We start from the raw sequence: 20,353 nt of genomic DNA on the forward strand, positions 1-20,353 counted from the left end.
CATGTAAACTTTATGGATCCCCAGAACAAGAGTGATCTGTGTAATTAGGTTAAGGTTGGTGGAAATTAACCAGTTTTATTGATACAGAAAGTCAGTTCTGTTTTATTTTTTCTTATTATTTGATATGTCATAATTGCTTGCTTTCCCTAGCATCAGGCTTGCAATGCATTATTATCTACAGCATTGTCTTATGAAGATAGTATCACTTAGTATTTGGTATAGCTTTTGGAAGCTGTATATCCTAGGAAGAATTGCTTCATTCTCTTAGATTTAAATTTCACAGCCATCTACTAACATCGCTAATAATTGAAGCCAAGTGAACACTTCTCATTTGAAAAGTAGTTATTAAGTAATTTACATACAAACTGTTATTTAAATGTAAGAAATAACCTTAAAGCTATCCTAAGCTCCAGATAGGCATGGAATCAAATCTTAACGTAAAAAGAGCCTTAATAATTTTGTTTTTTCTTTTAACTCGAGTACACTTCAGAAACCATTTGAATTCCCTTGCATTTTAATTGCGGTAAATGAAATATGAAAAAGTAGAATAAAATGTTAAAAACTACTGTGCCAGTTTGCAATAGCTCTACACAGTCTATGTTTCTCTTCCCAATTGTGGCATAGAGGACTTACTTGTATTTATGCTCCAATCATTACATCATGGATATCTTTTAAAGAGTTTCCTGCTATTTGTTCATACTTCTTAATTGAAACATAAGAAATTTAGCAGGGCTACTTCAGCATGTGTCAAATAGGTAAATCTTAGTGCACGAATGGATCACTGCATCTGCATCAAGTGAGGAGTTGTCAGAAAAGGGCATTTTAAGGTTTTACTTTAGACCTAATGAATGAGACACTGCTGGAAAGTTCACGTTCACATTGACAAATAAGAGCTTCTGTATATAGCTCCTCTTTCTTCGCAACAGCCTCTGGGATACGAGTTCTGATATTTGCCAATACTGCTATGCAAGAAACACATATGAGTGACTTCTCCTTGTCCTATCATGCAAAGCAAGTGAATATATATTTAATTTTTTAAACATACCCTTAAAAGTATAATCAGATATCCACATAATAATGGGTCAGTTTTGTGATAGAATCATCTTTAATTACTAGGTATAAATTATGGAATATGGAGCCTTCTCGACTTTTCTTGTATTTTTTATTGAATGTCCATTTTCATATACAATACAATCTGACTATGATTTCACTCACATTTCCCCAACTTGTATTATTTCCCCACACAACCAATTCTACACCATTCCTTTCTCTTTATAAATAATACACAAATAGGCATATAACAACTACAACAAAATAATAACAATAATAATAAATAATAAATAATAAAAATAAACAAACAGAAAGCACAAAAATAACATATAGATTCGGAAATGCACAGAAACCTACACAAGGAAACTCCATAAAAATATGAATCTGGGAATCACAATGTGTGCACAAGGTACAGCAATGAAAAGAAGAATTGACACAGCATTGTGAAACAAAATTGTCATTGAATATTTTGTTTTGGCCACCTACAGCTAGACATGGGCCTATTCTTAAGAATGGTTTGTATGCCCAATGTAAAGTTAAGCTTTGAAAATGTTCAACATTTTAAGATATTTATCATTCCATAAAAAGGAACATATTATTATAATCCTAAAAGCATATGGTACTCCACTAGTTAAAACGAACCAAATAGCATCACATCCCATTACAGAAAGGATGCGGAGATCATTCTCTATCAGTCCTAGATCTGCCATCATTTTATGAGTTCATACACCTTTAGGAAAACAACTAAAAAGCATGCCAATTTTTTGATGGTATCATTCACTTCAAGATATATGTTTATATCAATACATATGTTGAGAGTCAAGTGTGTACAATTATCATTAAACTCATCAGGAGAAAATATACATTAGAATGTATCCAACTTTATATGGGCAAAAGCATAAATAATTGAAAATCCTAATAAATGCCAATGGTTTTATTCATTGTGTGTATAAAGCAATGTATGTATGTAAGAAGCCATATGTGTGGAAATCAAAGATAACTTTGGAGAGTCAATTTTTGCCCTTTTAGTGGATGCCTGAAATCAAATTCACAGATCAATGCTTGCACAACATGAATCTTTACCTTCTGAGCCTTCTCTCTAGCCCTGAAAATTGTTTTCATATACCAAAGACAGTGATACCCAAAGCAATTGCTTAAAATGTGGTATAATTACATTGACTTGCAGTTGAAATCAGTCAAAATATCATATAACCATTGTTTTATTCTAACACATCAGCCTATTTAGAAACTGTATACTTATACTCCATACTTACAATTTTTCCATAAAAATGTATATCCATTATAACCTGCTCATGTGCATCATTGTATATTTAATTCCTAGGGTCAAACTTTCATTTTTGGAAGAAAACATTATTTGTCTTATCACTAATTAGAATGCTGGTTTTCAAAAATGTGAGAATTCCATTTGCATTTTTATGCATGCTGACTGCTAATTGAACCAGCACCATTTGTTGAAGATGCTGTGCTTTTACCATTGAATGGGTTTAGCTCCTTTGCCAAAAATCAGGTGACCATAGGTGTATGGGTTGATTTCTGGGTCTTCAACTATATTCAATTGGTCAACCTGCCTGTCTTTGTACCAATACCATGCAGTTTTTATTATGATTTATATGTTATACAGCTTGAGGTAAGGAGTGGTGATTCCCCCAGAAGTTTTTTTATTGTTGAGGATAGTTTTGGCTATCTTGGGTGTTGTGATATTCCAAATAAATTTTCAAATTTCTCTTTCTAACTCCATGAAAAATTGAGTTGAAATTTTGATGATTGAATTTAATCTGTATAGTGCTTTTGGCAAGATGGCCATTTTTACAATATTAATCTTTCCAATCCATGAGCATGGGAGATATCTCCATCTTCTGAGATTTTCTTCAATTTTCTTCTTCAGAGATGTGAAGTTCTTGTCATACAGATTTTATTTGCTTGGATAGCACCACTCCAAGGTATTCTATAATATTTGTGACTATTTTGAAGTGTGTCAATTCTCTATTTTCTTTCTCAGCCTATTTATCCTTTGAGTAAAGGAAGGCTACTGATTTGTTTGAGTTAGTTTTATATTTAGCCTCTTTGATGAAAATGTTTACCAGCTGTAGAAATTCTCTGCTTGAATTTTGGGGGTCACATATGTATACTATCATGTCATCTGCAAATCGTATTATTTTGACTTCTTCTTTCCAATTTGTATCCCTTTGATTTTTTTTCTTGTATAATTCCTCTGCACAGGCCTTCCAGTACTATATTGAATAGGTAGAAAGACATTGGACAGTCTTTCTAGTTCCTGATTTTAGTGGGATTGCTTCAAGTTTCTCGCCACTTGGTTTGATGTTGGCTACTCATTTGTTGTATATTGCTTTTTACTATATTTAGGTATGGGCCTTGAATTCCTGATGTTTCCAAGATTTTTAGCATGAAGGGTGATGAATTTTGTCAAATGCTTTCTGACCATTTATTGAGATGATCATGCATTTTTCCCTTTGGTTTGTTCATATAGTGGATTATGTAGATGAACTTTTATGTATTGAACTATTCATGCATCCCTGGAATGAAGCCTACTTGGTCATGGTGACTACAACTTATATAAGGTTAATATCCAATATATACAAATAACTTAAGAAGTTAGACTCCAAAGAAACAAATAATCCTATAAAAAATGGGGGACAGAGCTAACAAAGAATTCTCAACTAAGGAATTTGATTAGGTACAGAGAATCACCTAAACAAATGTTCACCATTCCTAGTAATCAGAGAAAAGTCACATCAAAACAACTCTGAGATTTTACTTTACACCAGTAAAGCTAAGATCAAAAACTCAGGTAAAAACATGCTGGCGAGGATGTGGAGAAAGAGGAACCTTCTTATATTGTTGGTGAAACTGAAAGCTGATACAACCATTATGGAAATCAGTCTGGTGATTCCTCATAAATTTGGACATAGTACTACCTCAGCACCTAGCTATAGCACTCCTCGACATATACCCAAAAGATGCTTCAACATCTAACAAGGATACATGTTCCATCATGTTCATAACAGCCTTAATTATAATAGCCAGACTGGAGAGAACCCAGATGTCCTTTAACAGAGGAACAAATACAGAAAGTGTGGTACATTAACACAATGGACTAGTACTCAGTTATTAAAAACAATGACTTCATGAAATTTGTAAGCAAATGGATGAAACTTGAAGCTATCATCCTGAGTGAGGTAACCTAGTCACAAAACAACACTTGTGGTATGTACAAACTGATACTTGCCCAGAAAGCTCTGAGTACCCAAGAAACAATTTACAGACCATATGAAGCTAAAAAGAAGGAAGTCCAGAATATTGGTTCCTCAGTTTCTTTTAGAAAGGAGAACAAAAAACACATGTAGGAGAAAATATATGGATGAATAGAGGAGCAGGGAGCAAAGAAAATTTCATCCAGAGATTGCTTCACCTGGGGATCCATCCCAGATGCAACCACCAAACTCAAGCTCTATTTCTGATGCCAAGAAGTACTTACTGGCAGGAGACTGATATGGATGCCTCCTCAGTTGCTCTGCCAGAGCCTTACTGATACAGATGAGGAGGCTGCAGATAATCATTGGACTGAATATGGGGATCCCAATGAAGGATCTAGAGAAAGGACTGAAGGAGATGACTGAGTTTTCAACCTCATAGGAAGAACATTATCAACCAGTCAAGAAGCTGGGATAGAAAGGATGATTGAGAAAGAAAGAACCTGAATGGGAGGGGGACAGAAAGGGTAAAACATTTGAAATATAAATACAGAAATTATGCAAAAAAATTGAAAAAAATAAAGTCAAAGTTTTGAAACCAATTAGAAGAGGGCATCAGATCATTTCACAGATGGTTGTAAGCCACTATGTAGTTGCTGGGAATTTAACTCATGACCTCTGGGAGAGCAGCGAGTGATTTTAACCACTGAGCCATTTCTCCAGTTCTGAGGATCTCAGCACATACATAGCAGAGGACACCCTAGTTTGACCACTGTGGGAGAAGACATGCCTAATTCTTGAAAGGCTACAGGAAATGGAAAAGTTTGGTGGGAAAACAATCCTCTCAGAGCCTGGGACTGAGGAATTGTGGGAAGGCAGACCAGGAGGAGTGGCATCATCTGGACTGTAGATAAATAAAATTATAAAAATAACCATATAATTGAAAATACTTGCATGCCCATATATATGTGACTAATATAACGCAAATATTTTGCTTCCCCTGACTTATTTGCTATATCTTTGATGAATATATGTTTATATGAGCATTGCTAAATTCTTGTGGACAGAATCCTGTGAGTATGTAGAGGCCTCGATGTTAAAGACAGGATCATGCAGTAGACTGAAATTTACCAAGAATGTTAACTCACTGGACTGTCCAGAAAGCCCAGGTATTTCTGACAACACATTGTTTAGATTTTTTTATTTACTTATTTATTTTTTCAAATACATTTTTTAAGGTTGTAATTAAGTATTTGTGGGTGCATATACATACACATATGTATATATGTAACAATAATAAAGGAAAATAGGCTATTAATTTGAGGGGATAAGAGAGAGACTAAGAGGGGCTGAAGGGAGGAAAGGGGGATGTGATACAGTTCTATTTTAATTGAAATATATTCTTTTTTATTTTGTTGAACTTCACACAGTCTGTGAGTTGTTTCTGGGGTCTTCAGAGCTTTCTGGGGTTAGTATCCTATTATCAGTGACTGTATATTATGTCTGTTCTTTTGTGACTGGGTTATCTCACTCAGGATGATATTCTCTAGATGCAACCATTTTCTTAAGAATTTCATTAAGTCATTATTTCTAATAGCTGAGTAGTACTCCATTGTGTAAATGTACCACAATTTTTGAATCCATTCATCTACTGAAGGACATCTGGGTTCTTTCCTGCTTCTGGCTATTATAAATAGAGTTGCAATGAACATTGTGGTGCATGTATCTTTGTTGTATGTTGGAGCGTCTCTGGGGTAAATGCCCGGAAGTGGAATAACTGGATCTTCAGGTAGTACTATGTTCATTTTTCTGAGGAACCACCAGACTGATTTCCAGGGTGTTTGTATCAGTTTACAACCCCGCCAACAGTGGAGAAGTGTTCCTCTTTCTCCACAACCTCGCCAGCATCTGTTGTCATCTGACTTTTGAATCTTGGCCGATCTAACTGGTGTGAGATGTAATCTCAGGGTTGTTTTGAATTGCATTTCTCTGATGGCTAAGGATGTTGAGCACTTCCTTATATGTTTCTCAGCCATTCGATATTCCTTGATTGAGAACTCTTTGTTTAAGTCTGTACCCCAATATGTGCCTTTATGCCTAGATTTTTTTCTTCTTTCTTTCTTTGTTTACATTTTTTCCTTTTTAATTGGAATTTGTTTTGCATTTATATTTCAGATGTTATTCCTTTCCCACAATCCCATCCCACTCTCTCATTGCCTCCATGAAGATGCCCCCTCTCCCAACAACCCTCTCCCACATCAGCACTTTGGCATTCCCCTACACTGGAAAGACAAGCCTTCACTGAACCGAAAGTCTCTCCTCCTATTGATTTTAGAAAATGCTGCATATTCAACTGGAGTCATGGTTTTTTCAGCGAGAACTCATTGGTTGGTGTTTCAGTGCCTGTGAGCTGTGGTAGGTTTGATTAGTTGATAATTTTGTTCTTCCCATGAGGTTACAGACCCTTTCAGCTTCTTCAGTCCTTTCTCTAGCTAGCTCCTTCACTGGGGTTCTTGTGTTCAGTCCAATGGCTATATAATTTTTCTTTTTAGCTTGAATTATAAGGATGAAATTTAGGTCCCCATACTTGGAATCTTTGTAAATATTTGTAATAAAATGGCTGTCTCAGGAATAATTCTAGGAAGCTGGCACTTTTGTCAGTCCTAAGATTTGTGTGGTTCTAGCAGTCATCCTTTTTGTCCTTTGAAAATTCAATATGTAGAAACAAACACAGTATGATACATCCTGTAAATACTATAATTATAAATATATAGTTGTACAGAAAGCAAATCCAAAGGCTTTTAAGAAAGCACTGCTGATGCCAATTTAATGGACAAAATAGTGTCATTTTTGTTTGCGAGACTCAGAAATCACTCTGGGAAAGTAGATATATATGTCTAATTTTGCCCACTCTCTTCTACTATTTTGCTACTATAATAACATATGTTTAAATGCCAGGGACATATATTTGAACCAATCATATAATTTTTGTAAAACGGTTTCAGACCATTGCATACAATAATTGAATAACATTAAATGTGTTATTATGATATGGAAGCCACTAAAATTGCAGTTATAAAGAATAGATAATAAATGAAATCCCACAAGGCATTGTATTTCACATTTAAAAAAACAGATGCAAAGTATTTTTTAAAGTTTCTGTCCTGGCACTATTTTACAGAGGAAAAGGCTGTGCAATGTTTTTTATTTCCTTTTGGCTTTTCAATGTTATGGATATGCTTGTTTTAATACTGGGCTTTTGTAACATGACAACTATGTATAGATACGTTGTGTTGAAACTGATAGCATGTTGCAATTATTTTTCTCATGATTAAGATGTTTTAGGTATAAAAAAATAAAGAAATATGTAATTGTTTGTACAATTTAAGCCTATGCAGTAAGAGACACAAATTGAAAATGGTAATCACCTTTATAGACTGAAACTTACAGATATGTGAGTTTAACAAAACCTATATAGAAGGAAGTGTAAGGCTCATTTGGTAAATAAAATAAGTGCAAATTCTAATGTTATATCTTAAGAAAATGTTAATTCTTGCTAGCATAGTATATCTATACATAACTGTCACTAAAAAGTAAACATATTTATTTTAAAAATTCTAATCTCATATATAATTATCATATTACTATTTTATAAAGTTGACTTTTGGGTAAGTAGTAATTATTATAAACCATTGAATCTTAAGTATAACTACTGCCTAAAATTTCAGAATTATAAATTTTCTCAGTTATAACATAGCTATTCATGTAAGAAGTGGATTAAATTAGAAACAATATGTTTTAAAACTTTTCAGATTTTTCTGCATTGAGGATTTCAATAATGAGTTAATATTGATTTTATCAGGTGAAGCCAATGTAATCAGTATAGTGTCCAGTATTGTAAGAATTAACTATTGAGAAGAGTTCATTCATTGGATGTAATAATTTTTCTTATACCAAGACCAAGAGTAAATGGAGGCATACGCCACACAAACTATGAACTTTAAGAAAATTAAATCAAATAGATTTACAGTGAGTACAGTTGAAAGGATGATCTTAAAAAATACTGACTGATCAACAGGTTTTCAAAGGATCAGGGGTGGGTAGCTTGTATAAAATTTGAAAGGTGAGCCAAGTATTATAGTGAACGATATTTATCCCAGGACCCAATAATCAGAGGTAGGCAAATCTCTTTGAAGGTAAGGTCAGTCTGGTCAGCCAAGGCTAAATAATAAGACCCTCACTCAAAAAAGTCTGGAAAATCCAAATATTAAAAATAAGGCAAGATAGACACACACAGACATACACACACCATGCATAACTGACTTATAAGTAGTATTCTATAGTTACTATAGTTACTATTCTATAGTAGTACCCTAGAGTTATGATTATGTATCATAATTTTAAAATATAAATGAAACTATAAATTCCATTACTTTGAGAGTACTAACCAGATTGTTTATATAAAATGCATATATTTGCTAGTTTTGTCTAAAGGTTTGCATCATTTATTCACTTCTTAACAAACTGTGTAGGCACAATGACTCTGCCAACACTGCTATTTAAATTGCATACAGAGTGAAGTATTTCATTGAAACAATATTTGTACAAGAATTTGAGCAACTATATAGGTTGAGGATAGCACAAAAGTGGCCCTGAACATATTCATTCTGGCAGATAGTTGGGGAATGACCAGTCTTTCATACCATAGTTTCATATTTCACTTAAAACAATAGATACACATTAATCTGATACTAAAATAATAGTCACAATATGTAAATATTTTGTACTTCTTATTTTATAATACTTGCATCAAATAAACAGTAACTGCTTTTGTACTTCTTATTTTATAATAAATAGTAACTGCTTTTGTACTTCTTATTTTATAATACTTGCATCAAATAAACAGTAACTGCTATCACTACATTTATTAAAAATATAGATTTAAAAAAATAATCACTTCTGGGAGTATATTTTTGTCTGCATTCATACCTCTGTGTCATGGGGATTCCAACCTAGTCCAAAATTGAGAGGTATGTAAACAGAGTAACTTCACCTTATATTATCATGAGAGGAACAAGAAAATGTATTTCTACAAATTATAGAGGTTGGGGAATTATAAAAATCTTTTTGTGGAATGCTAGAATACTGATAATAGAAGGAAATGAGTGCAGATAAATTATAGTGTAGAAATGTTGAACAACAATGAGATGACATGAATTGACATGGGAGAAGAGAGCAGTAAATCAATACAATATATGTGTACAAAATGGTGAAATAATTTTCACAGTGTCATCGAACTTTAAATTAGTAAATTATTCTGGAACATATTGCAAAGATTCTTCAAAAAATTAAGAGAATAACATTTTATGATGCAGAATTGTATACATCCAAAAGTCTATGCTAAGTAGACATTCACCTCATTGTTTTTGTAATACTACTCATGTTTAGATAATAAAGCCAATATAAATCAGAAGTCAAAGGATAAATATAATGTGTGCATATGCACAAAGGAATAAAATAAATGAAATAGTGTCATTTGTAACAGTATTGATAAAACAGGTGCATGCTATGTTAAATGACACAGTATAGCATTAAACGAATACTACATGGGAAATCAAAAGAATTAATCACAAAGATTAAGAGAGCAAAATGCTGGCTTCTAATTTAGAAAGGACTCAATGGAGATATAAGGTGAGCCTGTTTGTCAGACATAATTGAGTTTGGTGACACAGTAGGATAACTCCACACAACAGTAATGGTACTGGAAAGCAATTCTGGTTTCATGTATTTCAGGTAAATTCATAGCATCAAAATGTGTCTGAGTCAGATCTTTAAAATGGAATAAAAGCATTATAGAACATGTAAGTATCAAAAATAATACATTACAATAGTAAATTTGTGTTGTTATATATCATAAGAACCGATCTTGTTAAAATCAAAGCAAAGGTACTAAGACAGGAAAAATATAGTGTGAGTTATTTTATTTCACTGTCACTGATAAACCTAGAAGCAAGATTACAAGCTGGAAACTTGTAGAAAGCTGCAGAGTTATGACTTCAGGGAAATGCTAAAATGTGACTGTAACACCAGCAACAGCATCGGAAATCAGGAACAGGAAACAATGAATACATATGCTCAATAACACAATACAAATGTTCTTCCTGCCAGGAACACACATATCTCAAGAGATAATTTACAGACTGAGTAATATGAAATTAGCTCAAAAGACAACTTAGAGATTTAGAAAATGTCAGTGATACTTTAAATTTGGGATATATTTTTGTAAAATCAACCTTCAGGACATAGTGAGATTTGAGTATAATTAGATTTTATACATTCTTGATAAAACAGTTTAATATTCTGCATAATTATAAATAAGTGTTTAATTAGCAGGAATGATAACTCACAAAAGACTAAAATTACATTGTAAGGGTCCTGAGAAGTAAAGCAATAATATTTAATTCTTTAATAGTAAAATATGTTAGTATGCTAGTATGTTAGTATGTTAGACTAACATAGTAACATAGTTAGTGTCTATGTTAGTCACACACACACACACACACACATATATACATAAATACATACATACATAAACACATATATAGATACACACATACACATACACACACACACATGCAATTTGACACCATCCCAGAATAAGTCAAAGTGACTAACTAGGAAAACCAAAACCTGAAAAAATTGAGGAAGTGAGACTTTCTCCATTCTTTCTATAGAAGCTGTCAGTAAATATTTTAAAGTAAATATTTCACATCTATGCGAACTGAAATTCAAAATTTCTTGGGAAAATAGAGTAGTGTTCACTCATAGCTAGCTGTACTTTGGAACAGAACAAAAACATAGGAAGAGCTCATGCTACCAACTTAGACAGGCACTTAATCCACTATGGGTCTCAGTTTCTCATCTGCAAATAGAAGTATTGTACTGACTGAGGGACAAATACATAGTATCTTTATTATTAAAAGCATTCAATTTGATTCAAAATCTCTCTCTCTCTCTCTCTCTCTCTCTCTCTCTCTCTCTCTCTCTCTCTCTCTCTCTCTCTCTCTGTGTGTGTGTGTGTGTGTGTGTGTGTGTATGTGTGTGTGTGTTTGTGTGTTTGAGAATTTACAGAGCTCAATCATAAAACAATTACTCAAGAAAAGAAACATAAAATATGTATGTATAAAGCATACACTCCACACAAGGAAAATTGCAAGCCAATAGAATAACATGATATGGTTTGTTATTTTCTCACAATGAAAGCAATAAAAATAGTTAGGATGAGCATAATATTTTATATCTTTAGCATAATACTGTAATGAGTACATGGGTGTGGTGGAAGGAAGTGTACAGGGAAGAATGATGTCATTATTTTAATTTCAAGACACAAAATGTAAAACTAATTTTTTTATTTTCTTTTTGTCCCCCTTTATTCTTTCTTTCTTCCTTCCTTCTTTCTTTTTTTCTTTTTTCCTTCCTTCCTACCTCCTGTCCTTCCTCCCTTCCTCTGTTCCTCCCTCAGTCCTGAAACTCACTATGTAAACCAGGCTAGCCTTGAACTCAAAAGATCCAACTACCTTTTTCTTCCATGTGCTGTAATAAAATGTGTGCTACCACAAGAGGCTAAACTTTTTATTCCTCTTTCCTCCTTAAGGTAAGGTTCAAAGGAGAAAAATAAGAGAGGTCTGCCTTTGCCCAAACTACTAATTTGTTGAATAATTTATGAAAACTAAAGGAGTCTTTAAGACTTGGCAAAATGTTATTTTTCAAGATTTTGTGATTGCTGTCCTGAAACATTCCCACATATAAGGCATAGTTTATGTTGCATTTGTATGAGAAAATATAGTGTTTATCTGATTATTTAGGTGACAAGAGTTATTTTGAAAACTAATGAAAGTTACTTGGCGACCTACCGCTTGCTGATATTAGAAGTAGAACATGACCTTTCTTATTGGAACATGGTTGACTATTCCCTGGACCATGACTTTGAGGACACAGTAGCCATATCTTGCCTCAAGTATTTATGCAGGTAAAGAAACTCAAGTAGAAAAAAGTAAGTACTGAATGACATATTTCTTGTTCACTTTAAAATATTATCTCCCTCATTATTCTTAAAGCCTGATAGTCCTGATACTAATAACCTAATTCATTCATTTAGTTATCTGAAAATTAATATTTTTGAGACATGTTATTTTATTTTTCTGGACATATGTACTTTGAACTAAAACTGTAAAATTCTACGTCAAGTTTCTGATCAGTTGAGGGAATATAAAGCATATCAGGCCATTGTCCTCTCTGTGATCAGCAGATTTTAAACAAATTAAAATATGCTAACATTTGGGAACATGATATTGGCTTCCATTCTATTTGGCAACAGAAACTATCCTTCCATTTCTGAGTATCTAAAAATTTGGTTAAAAGTGTTTAACGGTAGATGTCATATAAGTTTTGCAAACCTAATTATTCAATTGAATTGTAGCTACCTAGGAAAGTGAATTAGCAGTGTATTTAATCAGCTTACATTTTGCATTAGTTAAAAATAACCAAGTCCATATGAGTTACAAGAGGCACCTTAAATTTTTAGATGATAAAAATTCAAATATACGTTTTTATCTATTTAACTCATAGTGTTTCTCTACTTCAAAGGCTGTTTTATTCAGATGGTGCACATGTCCTTTTATCTGTGCATAGCATTACAGAAAGACAAAGCTGATACAGTCGCAGTTGATAGTGGGAAATCGTGGCACATAGAAAACTTTCTTCCACATATTATTCCAACATGACATTATGACAGTGAGGTGAGTAAATCCTTGTTGAATTTCATTAAAGTTTATATAACTCAATTCTAACGTAGCTGCACCACACAGCACAGCACAGGCTTAGCAAATCTGACACTGTGTATGTAGGTCACACCTCGATTGCCTGTTATTTTTTGAGATTCACATCACAGCCCACCATCTCAGTGCAAATAGCAAAAAGGAATGGATATACTGAAATAGACAGAACCCTAAATAAGCAAGATCTCTTCTATGTTTAAGATTTTTTTTCCTGCCTAAATATTCCCAGGATTAATTTTTCACTCTCCCAATCATTCAGACATTAAAAACATAATCACTATTCTTATTTATGAGGACATTTCACACAAACTCTAATCAGAAGGAGAATGTGGACTGCTGCTCTCAGGAGCACTTCTATATTGCTTCCACAGTTTTACACTGTGCCAAAAATATGTTATCTTCAGCAAGCAAACTCAGAGCCAATGAATACATCTCTATTTCCATATTGCCTACTATCAGGGGAGGTTTAAAATCTGGAGTGTTATATAAAAAAAATTCAGATACTTCAAGTTGTTAAGTATGATTTGTCTGCCACCTAAATAAACTAAGCGAGAGCTTAAAGAGCTTCTTAAATGAAGTTTTCAACTGAAGAAATAATCAACTTTGACTTAAAAGTATGGCTATGGTGTTTGGCACAGGATATAAGACTAGAAGTAACAGTTTCTTCTTCATAGTTGCATAGAGAGGAGAAGGGGCATAAAAGTGGACAGGAAGTAACAGGTCAGGAAAGTTGTGGAATTTGTCTGCAACATAAATCAGATGGAAATGAACCTGCAGGAACAACTTTTCTATCAGGGTGTGGTAAATGGTAATACTATTCACTCCGGATAGGAAACTGCTTCTTCCTGAAATAAATATTATTAATAGAACCATGCAAAAGGAAGCTATGAATGGGACACCCAGGAAGCCACATAAAAACTGAAATTCTCCTACAATGTATCACATGAGAAAAAAATATTGCTCAGTCCTTGATTCTAAAGCCTGCAAAAATTTTCTCATACTCATTTTCTGCAATTATAAAAAGTAATTTTGTGAAAAATATCAAATACTCCTCACAATAATAAAATATCTCTTTTCTGCTTGAATTCTTGACCAGAAAGGCATTTAGAGAAAACCTTTAAATTTCAAATATTATCTTCCATATAGTTCTGGATGTTATAGATACATGAGAGTCAACTGGGTTCATTAATCTTTATTTAAACACTCAACAGAGTCTCCAGCTCTTCGGAAAACAAATAAACACAAGTTTCCTCACAAAACCACTCTTATTGCAGAGGCTAATTTCTTCTTGTGTACCCCCCACTCCCACTGAACAAGGCTTTTCTGCAGACAGCATGGTATGAATGAGGGGGAAAGCTTCACATTTCTGCCTGGATTTCCCAGTGGTATGCACCTAACATGGAAAGCAATGAAGGAATCATTGGTATAGAGTCTGAGTGCTTCACGCCGCGTTTTTTTTCTCTGATAAAACTATCATGACCAAGAAATAGGTACTATTTCTACATCCTAATGTCCAGATTGTGTAGATTTCAGGAGATGATAAAATCCATAATTTCAACGTTCACTGTATTGGAAATCATCTTTTTAAACTTAAAATATTAAAAGTCATATCATTGCTATTCATATATATGTGAAATAGCAAAAGTAAACATGTAGCTTCCCAACAACTCCACATTAAATTAGTACACACATATCTCTTAAGTTTCTGACATCTGCTTTAAAAAAAACACTCATCTCTCTAGATATTCTGATTACATTCAATGTAGGTTAATGACATTAGCAAAATATAAAATTTACCTCAGCCACAAACCATTTTTATTGGTTCACAATATTATGTCCTCTATTATTTACTTTGGAAATAAGATAAAATAAAGCATTTTTAAAAATCAAAGCCATTATGTGAAAAATATGTATAGATGTTGAATTTCTTCATTTTGTTAATATTAATCACCATACAGACAGCATGCATTGTTTAGCCCTTTATTGCTTTAAATTATAATGTAATTACCTTGTTTCTCCATTCTTTTTACTCTCTTCAAATCCTCCTTTATATCTATTCATAACTATTTTTTAAGTTCATGGCTTCCATTTTACTAACTGTTATTGCATAGGTATATAGATAGATAGATAGATAGATAGATAGATAGATAGATAGATAGATAGATATACAGACAGATAGATAGATGATAAATAAATAGATAGGTGGGTGGATTTGTGGGTGGGTGGATGGATGGATAGATAGAAAGACAGATAGATAAGACTAAATATAACTGAGTTGTTCCATATAATGTTACACATATGTGTATTTTCAGAGATGAAGCAATTGTCACTAGGTAAGTAATTTATGTGCTCTTTCATGGAAGAGACTATCTCTTCTGCTTCCAGATTTCTTCAGTTGTCTATAGTTGTTAGTGTACGGTTGAGGCCTTGCAGACTTTTCTCCAACATCTTTGCCATGTCCTTTGGTGCTGTTTAAAAAAATTCTTACAGTTTTATAGCACGTGTGTGTCTGTGTGGTATGGGGTGTGCACATTTACAGTCATAAATATCTGGAAACTAGTCTTCTCTATTATTTGCTATTGCTGTTGAGACCATGTATCTCACTGAACTTGAAGCTCAGTGGTTGGAAATAGGGTGTGTCTAGTAGAAACTGAAACTCTACCTGTAAGTAGTAGGCTTACAGATGTGCACTATGAAATCTGTACATAAGTCAGTTATAGACATTAAAACTCAGGTTATCTTTCTTGCACAAGATGTAGTTTAACAACTCAGCAATTTTTCTAGCCTATATATAAGATTTTAATAAGGTCAAATACTATTTTTTTAATTTATTTTAAGCAAAGAAATTATGTCACTACTGTATTTGTAAATAATACATGTATCATTGAAAACTGATTAAATATCACTGGCCTTTTATCTTTCAATCAGTATAAAATTTATCAGAAAGGCTTGTTCATTCACTTTAAAGATTTTAAAGTCAGCTTTGCTAGTAGCATTTATTAATCCATGTAAATGAAATAGAAGCTTACAAAAATTATAGAAACTGAAAATTGGTGCTACTCAAAATAATAAAGGACATACATTATAAATGTGCTTGAAGATATAATGTACATAAAATTTTGAAACTCTTACAAATGATGAATTTATATGTATACATGCATATATTTCTCTCCATATATGTTTAAATCAGGTTATCTGGAAAAATGTATTAAATATATGGGAGTATATATTTATAAAAATTAGTCCTAGCTTGTGGTAAAAGATTAAAACATAAGAATTACCATATTCTTAGTATCAGTGTGAATATGCAAAGCAAGATATGTATTTATATCTTATCAATTAACAACTTTTTCCTGATAATTTGCATTATGTGAAAATTATATAACCATTCTCCCTATGAATCCTGCTTCTCAAAAGCACGTTAAAACTTTATTTGCTAACAAACTCATTATTATGTTTGAACTAGAAGTAATAAAACATTTGATTTCATATTAATTCTGTACACTATAATTGAAAATACCACTTAGAAGAAAATACATGAATTCAGTAAAGGAAAAAATGATCTACAAACTGTTCTCATATTTTTACGAAAGCCACGTGAAGCTGTACTTTAAAAGGACTAGCTATGACCTTAGTGATAAAATAAAATTCTTAAATATTGTTACAAAAACAAAATATAAAAGTTAGCATCTCTATTGATCTCTATTGATTTTATGTTATATGTTTCTATATGTTTAAACCATATATAATGCTGTGTTTGTATATGCCAAATATAACAGTATATTTATAAGACATTATTTAAATACATGCAAAACACATTTTGCAGTATTAGAGTCAGGTAAATCATATGTGAACAGCTTCATGAGAATCACATAAATTAACCTTTATTAGTAAATACTTACATAAGTAAAAATTTATTAATATTTAAGGATCAAACTTACTAAGTCCTAGTTTAAGCCCCTTATCATGTAGGGCAGCTCTGTAAGTCTTAAAAGCATGGTCTAATCAATTTACCCCCTAGTGGTGAAGTGTTCCTTCTGAGCTTCTCCTATGAGCCTTCTCGAGAAAGGAAGCACACACTCTTCAGTCCAGGATTGCATCATTCTTATTGTCACATATAAATAGATCACATTTTATTCCATCTAAAATATGCATTTCTTTTTATTTAAATTGAAATATGTGAAACATGGGATGAGGAACCTGTATGTGCATGCCCAGATCAGCAAAAAGAAACAAGCCTTAAGTCACGGAACACTGGAAATGTATACTATAAAACTCACACATTATTAATTATTTATAGAAGGCCTGCCTATACTACAAAGTTACTGCGAAGCAGAATGTTTAAGCATTGCCATTGTGTTTCCCAAACACAGACTACACGGACTCTTCCCTTTTGAGTTTTCCACTACTTTCTGTGTCATGATGACCCCTCCTGGTTGAGCTACTCATTAACTTAGATTCATGGAGTTACGTTCTTTTCTGCTTTAAGCATTTCTATGTATTAAAACATAACTATCATGCAGTGTGATTCAAGATACAACATAAAACATGTATTTTTCATTATGTGTAAAAATGAGATAAATATGAAAATTCAATCTTATTGGTAAATTTAGGGCTCACTCATTAGTAACTACACTTTGACGCTGTAGGGCAACTTTTGGACGTTGTTCAGAATTCTTATTCAAATATAACACAACCTTATATTGACCCAATATATATTTTAATTATTTAAGTTATGAAATAACAATTAAGTGAACCCTAAAGCTCAAACGCAAGAATTGTAAACATACTAATCTTTGTGTTAATTTCACTGAATTCTAAATAATAAAATCTAAGCTTATATTTTTGAAATCTTTGAACTATACCCAATGAAATAAGGGCAAATATAAAATTCTGGATGTATGGTTAATAGTTCAGAAAGACCCGTTTCTACTTAGACATGCAGAAAGATGTAATACAGAATTGTGGAAGCTACTGGGAAGTAGTAAGGACTCTAATAGGAAAGTATGACATTTTAACTTTTAGTAAGTCTGTGTAAAATGTGAAACCGAGTCCTATACTACTACATAATCATATTTAAAGTGAAAGTTAAAATTCAATCAAAATAACTCACTAATGCTAGCTTTACAATTTCTGTTTAAGTCTATACAATCAACATGAATAAAAATGATACATATATTTTATGTTTGTTTGAATTCTGAGAATAAGTTAAAGTTTCAAATTCACTACAACTGAGTTATCTCCCTTTTTTTCTTTTTTTTTTTTTTTTTTTTTTTTTTTTTTTTTTTTTTTTTTTCCTTTTCTATCTTTAAGCACTGCAAAAGAATCTCGTGAAGGATACTTGAGGATATGTCCAAATACTACTAATCATAGCACTTGCAATAATTATTCATCAAAGCATACAAAGACTATTACATGGCTGCTCGGAATATTTTATACCATGGAATAATAATGTTAATGTTTAAGTACAAAGGTGAGCATTGGTGCATCCATGGAATCTATAAACAGGGCATTGTGAGGGGGGTCATGTGTGCAACATCTATAAACTTCAGAACTCATGTATCTTAAGTGGAGACTATTTCCCCTTGAACTCCATAGTCCGCACTCTTTCACCAGTGGACTCACCCTATCTTACAAACTAAACCGTGCTTGGGAAAACTGTGCAAAGTGTTACAAGAAAACATCAGTCCAGCGTTTAACTCTTTCTCAGACAAAGACAATTGCACCTTTCCTCTCTTCATACCCAGTATGAGTTTCTAAAGCAATGCAAAATGTGGACCAGATCTTCCATTTTTGCTACCCCTCCTTAAAACCACAAATATTTGAACAGTTACATCATTCTCTTAAAAACTTTCAGACCATCTCTTTATTATGCTGTTGTACTGGCTGTCCCAAGTCCTAGCCTGCATGGTTCATACTCAGTATCGCAAACCACTAAGGAATTAGTGCAGTGTCAGTCCCGATATTAGTCTCACTTTTAAAATACATACAGTCAAGGGTGAAATTAACTTTTGAAGAGAGCAAAGTAGATTAGTAAATGCAAAAGTGTCCAAACTGCTTGAAGTATGTTTCTCTTTTTTTCCTCAGACCAAAACAAGTAAAAACCATCCATAAAAATCAAAAACTTATGCCAGTTTTCTGTCCTAAGTAAAGGTGATCATCTCCAGACTTCACTGATAAGTATCAAGAAACAACTACTCTCATCACTCTAACCAAGCAGTTGCGGAGCAATCTTCAAGACTAGGAACAACTTTCCAGAAGCATCCAGCAATGTGAAATTCCCACTGAACAAGGAGCTCCTTGTGTTTGGAGTTTCTCTGCAGCAGTAGCTATAAACGCGAAGCATTCGACAAACACACACCAGGGGCGAGAATAGAGAATGCACCTCAGACCTCAGAGTTGAGAGCCGGGCTTAACATCAATGCGGCAGTGAAGTGGCTCCGGTAAGGAGCCTGGAGAGAAGAGAGCTACTTACGGAACGAGGAGGGAGCTGTCCAGGCTCTGCAGATGAAGCTGCTGAGAATCCAGAGCGAGAGCGCTGCCCTGCAGTCTGCTCTCAGAGACACCATCATCCTAAGCCGCTGGGCCAGTGGTACTCCAAAAGCTCGCTGCAGAGATGCAGCCTGCCTCTCTGTGAGGTTCTTGAAGGGAACTGGTCTGTCCTCAGATGCGAGAGGAAGCCAAGCTCCTCCTGTTTTGCTTCCTCTCCCCTCACCCTCTCTAGGTTCCAGTTCTGGGCTGGCAGCAGCAGGGGAGGCGCAGCCTGGCTTTCCCCTCTCTGTGGGTCTGGTCTCTTGCTCTGCGAGCCAGTGAAATGCCAGGGGAAGAAATTCAAACCGAGAAGGAATAGGAGGGGTGAGAGAGAGGAGGGGACTGACACCTACCCCGCCCTCTCTTCTGGAAAAAAAAAAATCACCAAAGGACGCGTGGGGGAATCTGGAGAGCACTCAGACCGCAGGAAAGAACCGAGAGCGATGAGTTCGGTGATGTTGCAGTTGTCACTGCGGGCTTGGGTGGCCACTGGGCACCGCGACTCAGAGGGGTTTCCAGTAGGCTGTTAGCTCCCAGGCTGAGATCAAGGATATGAGGAGCTGAGGCAAGCCCCTGTACACGCTCGGCCTCAGTGTGGCGATGTACTGAGAAGCATCTCTGGCTGGAGAGAGCTCAGCAGCTACCACCGCAGACGGGAACTGGAGACTCTGCTGCCTCCAGCAGCGCCTGCAGACCAGGGCG

General features: G+C 34.0%; 1 protein-coding gene across 1 annotated transcript in view; it reads right to left on the reverse strand.

Annotated features, from left to right (window-relative positions):
• Window positions 1–19,722, reverse strand: part of CNTNAP2 (contactin associated protein 2) — a gene marked incomplete at its 3' end in the record, with an annotated part of 2,047,702 nt that extends 2,027,980 nt beyond the window's left edge. Inside the window, exon 1 of the mRNA XM_080931878.1 lies at window positions 19,596–19,722. Coding sequence (XP_080788004.1) covers window positions 19,596–19,692 — 97 coding nt within the window. The 5' untranslated portion in view covers window positions 19,693–19,722. The remainder of the gene's footprint in view (window positions 1–19,595) is intronic.
• Window positions 19,723–20,353: the final 631 nt, after the last annotated feature.

The sequence above is a fragment of the Micromys minutus genome (assembly GCF_963924665.1).
Source record: "Micromys minutus genome assembly, chromosome: 18".
NCBI lineage: Eukaryota > Metazoa > Chordata > Mammalia > Rodentia > Muridae > Micromys > Micromys minutus.